Here is an 8766-nt window from a genome sequence, read left to right on the forward strand (position 1 = left end):
TATACTTCGTACATCATTTTGTTATCTTTGTTTGTCACGTCTGCGAGTGGCACTTCATTATTCGTTTTCTGAGTCAATCGAATTTTGAGAGAAGCATGGGATTTACAATTTGTATTTACCACCACATAATGCCCATGTAATAGAAATATCGGACAGCGACTTTTAAACTAAACTAGTGATGTGTTAGCAGTGATGCCAACTCGTAGGAGTTGTTGATTGAGTCGTTTTTGAGTTTAACGTCCCGTTCAGCAGCGAGGCTATATGAGACGTGGACCTACTGATTAACGTGGAATCCGAACCACATGAGCTCCCACCAGGAATCGAACCCGGGTCTCCCACGCCAAAGGAGCGAACGCTAACCGCTTTGCCACGAATGAACTCTCCAACTCGTAGGAAAAAATCCCATTTCATGGGATTTTTTGCTCTTAATTATACAGAATGGGATAAAGAGAATTTTAATCGAAATTGGCAGCGTATATAGGATTTTTCACTAGACATATAATCCATGCCAACAAAATTCTCTCCGAGCAAAAAGTTGACAATAAGTATGTAAATGTTGTCAATTTTTAGTCTGAAGTTTTCTCTTTGTTATCAGCAAAGTCCATGTTAGTGAAGAGTGACTTAATTATATGTGGTTCTTAAAAATTAAGTAGCAAGAAACGAAATGTGTGCTCTGCTATTTGAAGAAAGAAGACAAAACAATGAACGAATGAAATGAAGAAAGTAAAATATCAAATTTTCAAACGTTCCACAAGGAATGTATGGAGAACGAAGCTTTTGTAGTATAATTCGTCTAAGATAACTGCATTTCTAAAGACATAAAATACTGTGTATTTGTTTTCGATTAAGGAAAATAGTTATTCGTAAAGTATTTTATAAACTAGAAGATCGAAATTTATTGATAATTACCAAGAAATTGAAAAAAGTAACACGCGTTATATATGAAGTTCTATTTCTATATTTTATTATTATTATTATTATTAATTGTTCCCACATTGTACTATTATTAACAATAATAATAGTACATCGTGGGAAATTCGGATGCAAAATGTGATTTTTTTTACCTCTGGAAATGGGATCTTATAGCATTTCAGGTTGGCATCATTATGTGTTAGGTGGTTGTAGTATATCAGACGGCTTAGACAGGAACGCGTGTTGAAGTCGACAGACGGCCATGATGCAAAACGGAAGACATCTTTGAGTTTCAAAGTGGTCAAACCTTTTGTATGTGGTTAGTTGACACAAGTACGTACTATCTGAACCTGAAAATTAGGCGCCAACTCGCAACTATGAACTCCGGCTGAGTTTTCGAAAATAAAGTTATGGGGGAAATATTTTGAATGAAAAAGGACTGGCAAACGAATAAGGCAGAAAGTTATTTAACGCTTATCTTCACAATATAATGACGAAACCAAGTGGATATACAGTAGTTGCCGAATACATTAATAATTTTACAATAACAATATTATTTTGCCTAGCGAGTAGTTTAAATCAAATTCAAGTCTATAAAAAGCAAAACTTGTATATACAATGGAAAACATTAAAATATAATGTGTAAATATTAACAGATAGACCGAGAAGGAAGTGGGATAGTAATATAGAACAGGTTCTTAGGGAAGCAGGCACTAATTCGGATTGAATTAACTTGGGAGGCATTTTTTCTGTGGTCATTAACCCTGGAGTTTGTTAGTTAGTTATAATTATATGCACTAACGTCTCTGGCATGTAAAATTTGACAGGGACATAAAAGAAAGTGATTTAAATGGTACTACCTAATCTAGCCTGTTTATTATCTTCGATTCTATTTGTTACCTTTCAGTTTACCTTCACAGCCCCCCCCCCCCTGAGGTATATCAAGAACTCTGCTATAATCGTTTTACAGCCTGAATATTATATTCCAAATAAATATAGTTATTTATATGTTATTATGCCTTTGGTAGAATAAAATATTGAATATTTTGTACTTCAAAATATTGGGGGGGGGACACGTACCTCTCGTCCCACCACCAGAGACACCCGTGATTATATATTCAAATTTATGAACAGGTTTGGAACATTTTCTACTTGCATAAGTATACTTTTTAAAATAGTACAATGTTATTTTTTCTAGGATTTTTCACCTTAATACATAATCAAAATGTATGTAGCAAGAAAAAAAAAATGAATAAGAATTCTTGCCAAGCAGAGGAAGACATATTAACTACATAGTTATACAGGGTGTTTTAGGGGCTAAAGGCAATACTTTGGGAAATGGTAGTATGAGGGATTCTAAGCAAAATAGTTAATACGAACATGGGTCCAATTCTCAACGGTTTGAGAGTTACAGGCTGTGAACCATTTTGACCTTATGTTGTTTATTGGTCACTCTATAGGTACTCTACACAGATGAGACATAGCACATTTGAAAGATGATAGAATAGCTTTTCCAGCGATATGCAATACGTAACAGTGGAAGGCAAGTTATTTAGGAATATTTGGCAGGGACATTGCACCCCTTGCGTTTGATATATATAAGTACATGTAATTAATAAAATAGAAATATATTAATGAAAAACATAAAACTATTTGTATCAGTGGTGAGCCTTCCCCTCTGTCCCCCCAGTGAAAACCTGGAGTGACACTACTGCTGCAGGAATACAATATTCTACACTATAGTATGAAACATCAATTTCGTTTCAGATTCTTTACATAAACATATGACTGAAAAATATTAAAAGTGATATTTTTTATTAAACTAACAGAACAAGGAGATAAATTTCGTAATTTAATGACTTTTGTGTAGCGCCAAAGATACAGTATGTTTATATTACATTATTTGGTTTCATTCTGTATTTAAATATTTCAAATCTTTTGATGTTTGCAAAGCGGAAAAAGGGTTTGGGTACAAAACCTCGCGGCGACAACCCCGCGGACCAAAACGTCGCCTGGCCAAAACCTCGCCGTCCGAAACCTCGTGGCCCAAACTCTCGCCTGCCCGATAACCTCCCTGGTCAAAACCTCGCCGGGCCAAAACCTCGCGGGCTAAAATCTAACCGGGCTAAAACCTCGCCTGTTCAAAACATCACGTCCCAAAATCTCGCCTTGCCAAAACCTCGCGGTCCTGATTTCGAAACACAGAATCTCGCCTGGTCTAAACTACGCAGGACGTAATCTCGCCTGTGAAGAAATGTCATCAGTATAAAACGTCGTAAGGACGATTTCTTCGATGTAGAATGCTCTATATATTGCTATATGTACATATTTTATAATAACACATAAGTGCATGAAAATAATGGCAAGAAAATAATTCTAACGCATGCTTTGAAAATCTATCCTACATAAATATGAAAATGGCTTTGTTTATGACATCATACCTCTTGACCCCCTGACCGATCTCGATAAAATGTTCAACATAGATGAGATTCGGGCCTGGGATATATTTTATAATTTCTCTTTGATGGCACAACGAAGAGTAGGGGGAGATATATAAAAATAAATAAAACTTAATAACTCTTGAACCACGAGATCAATCTCGATCTAATTTGCCACACAAATCAGGTTAGAGCCTGGGAAGGTTTTTATTTCACTTTGACGATGACTAGGAAGTTCTAACAAAATCGAATAATATTTATGAAAGTGTGAAATAAGATATGAGTTTTTACGTCCCTCGATTATGCCTTGTAGGTTAAAGGAGACGTAGATGATCAATAGGAAGGAAGTGATGAACTGAAGAAAGTGGGAGGAAACGGGAATACCCCGAGAAAGTCCACGAACAAGATATTTTGTATCTTCTTCTTCTTCTTTTTGTCATTATTATTATTATTATTATTATTATTATTATTATTATTATTATTATTATTATTATTATTATTATTATTATTATTATTTGTAATATGGAATTGCATATTAAGAAACTCACTGGGAAAATTTTAAGGAAAGGTCTCATTTCGCAAGATTTTGGCCAAGGGAGATTTTGGTCCGCGAGGTTTTTGAACGGCAAAGTTTTGAACTGGCGAGGTTTTGGCCACTCGAGGTTTTGGGCAGCGAGGTTTCGGCCACGCGATGTTTTGGCCCGCGAGGTTTCGGACGGCGAAATTTTGGCCAGGCAAGGTTTTGACCCGACGAGATTTTGTCCCGCGAGGTTTTGGGCGGCGAGGTTCTGGCCACGAGAGATTTTGGGCGGCGATGTTTCGGCCGCGAGATTTTGTCCATATCCCGGAAAAAGATAAAGAGATAAAATTGCAGAGGGAAACACATGTAGGACATTCAAACATAGGACGAATAAAAAAATAACAATTTTAACTGTATAGGGTGGAAGAACAGATAGCGTTAATGATTCCTAATCAAGAGGTAGGACTATCATAGGCTTCTTCTGAGGCGTCTGAGGTTCCTTTACAGATTTTTGTCAGGTATATTCTGGAAGATACTCCAACTTCCGAAAAATGAAATAAAGTTTGTAGTTTCACGTCCCATAGTTGTATCCTTTAGGCTAAAGGAGATATGCGATTAATCAAAGGGTATGAATATTATAATGATATGAATATGAATATTGTATTGTTGAAATGATAATATGAAAGCCCCGAGAAAACCCACAGACATGGTGATGTCCTCCACAAATTCACATGGCCTTGCATCGAGCCAGAGACCTTTCACTCTACCACTGAGCTACCGCGCTCACCATCTGACTTCCAAACTATGATATAAATAACTGTCGGAAATCTTATATGATGGATATGTCTATTCTAAATCCGTCCGTCTGTAGACAGGTATTAAAGAAAAAAAATTAAAAAATAGGTTAGTAAGTTTTTCTAAATATATGATTCAGTAACCCCCTACCATTTCTGGTATTATTATTGATATTGACCTACATAGAGCAAAAACGATAAGAGATAGTAAATAATGGGTATTTATATGAACTCAAAATGTTAAGAATGAGGTCCATTTAAACCTTTAGCCGCCCATTCGAACCGAACGCTGGACACAATAAATAATAACAAACAGAGAGAATTAGGTACTTTATATGAATTCGGTGTCAAAGAATAGACTCTATTTTCACTATCATCTATCTGCTAAAAGGAAGTGGTATAGTTGCGGTAGATCCGAGTTCAATTACCGGTGGGAGCTGACGTGGCTTGGATTCCCCGTTAAGTTATTGTTTCAAGTCTCATATAGCGTCTGTGCTAAAAGGAACGCTGAGTTCCAAATCCAAGGAACCAGCAACGAACAGAATTGTTAGAAATTTCCTGCTCCCTCCGGTCCCAATATTCAATTCCATACTTTTAAAACGTTAAAGGATAGGGAAACTAAGCTTACTTTTCATATGGACACAGCGTCATCCCCAACTATATCCTTCTATTGCAACCACACAGATAAAAAATAAAGTATATGGCGCACGTAACAACATAGGTAACATGCTTAAATCTTGCAGTTTTTGGACTTAACGTATGACTATAGATAACACCCTGTAGAAAACGTACGTTAAGTGATACTGAAAACGTATGTTTTATAATACTTTCCGTATAAGAGCTCCATCTATACGTACTTTCCATATGAAACAAAAATGTATATAGGTGGTCAGGATCTCACTTCAATTGGACTCATGTAACATATAGCTTACGTATGTAACATATGAATATGCATGTAATATACAGAAGACTGTTGTATGTCAAACATCCTGTAGCGGCATGATGTAACATCTGCGGAAAAAAAGACAGTACGTATGTAGCATATGGATAACGTATGCTCAGTACAGATTTCTGTAGTAATTTTATGGATTCCATATATTTGTACAATATACCGCTGTCCGGATAACGGAGTTTTCTCAGTGCATAAATGATAGACCTACTACTTCGTGTTTCTTATATTGAAACCCCATAGTTTGCAAGCCTAAAATGGTTTCACAATGCGTAATGGAACTCACTTGTTATTTACAGAATCTGATCAATTTCCTTACTGTATTTTATTTTTGTTTCACTCTAAAATTACCTCACTGAAATACGTTAATAAATAAGGTTTCTTCTTGTTTACTTTTAGTTCATTCGTTTATAGAATAAGGTTTAATACTCTTACAACACAAGAACTTGATTAATTCATCAAAGAAAACACTTCCAAAAACTAACCTGAAATAAGAACTGCTAGCGGACAAAATTGCTCTGTGCACCGGAAATATACCACCGTCTTCTAGCCGAATAATCGCATCACATAATAAATTATTTTCTCGAAGTTCAAACAATGATTGCATAGCCTGAATACTCATACATCTTCCTGGAACGGGCACTGGAACTGTACCGTTCGAGACCAGATTCACTTCCATCTCTGGGAATAACCCTCGGTGGAGTCTCCACCAGAGTGGATCCTCTTCTTTTTGCGAATTATGTTTCTTGAGGGCCAATAATCAGTTGAAGTTTCTTTCCTCCCCGTGACGGCATAATTTACACTTATATGCGACGAAAACGGTTTCCATAGATGCTTCCATGACCACCATTAACAATGAAAATAGCACTTATTAAATGGCGTGAAAATGTATAAATTAAACATTTTATATTGATAAATGATTTTAAAAAACTGTACAGTAATAGCTTATGGTTTAGCTTTTAATTTATTTAGTTCTAACAGGTTTAGGCAAGATAAAAAAAATCATCAACAATTCGGAATGGTCCTTATTATATATCAAGAAAAGAGTAAACCCACTCATTAGATGTCCAGAAACAATTAGCCTAAAAATTAGAGATTTTGCACAAATCATCATCATCATCATCATCATCATCATAGGTATTCTGCCATCATAGGTATTTTGCGCAGAGGATATCCTCAAATTCTAGGCTGTGGACAAGTTCAGATTTACGAGTAGGAAAAGGCGTTGAAACATTTTTCGCTATTATTGTATGCTTCTCTGAACCGTTGAAGGTGTAATGACATAAATTTTGATATGTTGGGGCTCTTTTATATCAGCAAATACGAATATATTATGCATTGTCATTTATTGAACATAATGACATGAAATGGAAAAGATCACCGCCATAACTAAAACCTGGGCATATTATCTAATCTATAAAATTAAATAAATGAAATGAAATATTTCAGTTTAACGTCCCGCTAATATGCTCTTTAGACTAAGGGAAACGATGATTAAAGCAAGTGAATGATGATGGAAGAATTGGTGGAATGAGAAAGTGGGAGTACCCCGAGGAAACCCACAGACACCAGAAACTTACTTAGAAGAGGATCGAACCAGGGTTTCCATGCACCAGAGGTAAGCGCTCTACCACTTACTCATCGTGCCTCTATCTAATCTATAAAGGTTTATGTGCGTGTATAATTCTGGATTCAAACTTCAGTGAAATACTATCCTATATATCCAAAAATGTGAAAGAGACGTCTTCTGAACGTCCCGTAAGTCCAAGGACTTTTATGGACTTGCACTAGGAACTAAGGATAATTAGAATTTCCCTTAGAAATCAATGGGATATCCCTGTCAGAGGACAATATTGAATGTCGAAAATTCATCGTGCAAGTATCCGTCAAGGAGTATGAAAATGTTCCCATAAGAATTCCATAGGAAATCCCACTTTCGAAACATAAGCGAGCATTTGGATTTTCATAGGATTTCCACGGAACTTCCAGTGCAGTGGACATCTAAGGGATGTCAATGTATCATGTGGGGTGCCTTGCACACAAATTTATTTTAAGCATTAAGGCCCTCTTATATAGCTTTAGTGCTCAAAGGTTGCTAAACTATAGTCAATGAATGGTATATATATATATATATATATATATATATATATATATATATATATATATATATATATATATATTGTAAAGATCCCCACATCATAACATGAGCACATGTTTATGGACGACACATACTAACGTTTACAAACAAACACAGATTCACTGAACAGGAAGATACGAATATCAACAAGATGAGAACCGAAAGAGGACGATCCACCTGAAGAAGGCCTATAAAAGAGGAACCACAGAGGAAGGAGGCATCAGTTGATCACTGATCGCCCACCCACGACTGCTCTGGAGGTCGCACTGGACTAAGGGGCTCAACCTATCCTAACATCCCTGGAGGATGCTCTGAAGCAAAAGGATTTCTCACCATAAACCATACCTCACGAGGCTGCCATGAGCCGAGGAGGTTTCCTAGGACCTTAACCTGAAGTCGCTAAAAGACAACTCGGTGGCTGCCATGAGCAAAGGGATTCCCCTACGAAACGTTACTTCCTTCACCCTTGGTCATAAAGGAGATTCTGATTTATTAACTTTGTAAAACATAAAGGCTATTTTGTATTCTTATAAATAAATCCATTATTGACTCTACCTTCACAAAATATTGCATAGTGCTAGTCGCGGAAGTTTTGTATGGGACGCTCTTTTTATTAACTTTTTATCAGGCATAAAAATCAAATAGGTCCGTATCAAAATTTTTCCAAGTTCTATTTTTCTCCTCTCTTCTTCTTCCTTTTTCTTCTTCATTTTCAATTAGTGCTATTTTATGCCCGAAACAAGGTCTGGTAAACAGACATATAGATCAGGAGAAAATAACAATACAAATTTTAACATGACGGAGAGTGCATCTAGTATGTCTTTTAGTATGCCGCATCTTACTAAATATTCTGGCCACATACATGAAAACCCGGATAAATTTTTCATGTTTACGATCATATATGTAGCTACCATCCAGTCGTGGTCAGCAGCCAAGAAGAAGGAAATTTTACCGATATATTTACAGCATTAGATCTAGTATTGCAACTTAAGAATCAGAACCAATTCGAAACGTTA

General features: G+C 36.2%; 1 protein-coding gene across 1 annotated transcript in view; it reads right to left on the reverse strand.

The window, feature by feature from the left end:
• klhl10 (kelch-like protein 10) overlaps window positions 1-6445 on the reverse strand; it is a 52553-nt gene extending 46108 nt beyond the window's left edge. Inside the window, exon 1 of the mRNA XM_081758854.1 lies at window positions 6099-6445. Coding sequence (XP_081614980.1) covers window positions 6099-6292 — 194 coding nt within the window. The 5' untranslated portion in view covers window positions 6293-6445. The remainder of the gene's footprint in view (window positions 1-6098) is intronic.
• Between the last annotated feature and the right edge of the window lie 2321 nt (window positions 6446-8766).

Source organism: Thermobia domestica, chromosome 5, assembly GCF_964235325.1.
Source record: "Thermobia domestica chromosome 5, izTheDome1.hap1.1, whole genome shotgun sequence".
NCBI lineage: Eukaryota > Metazoa > Arthropoda > Insecta > Zygentoma > Lepismatidae > Thermobia > Thermobia domestica.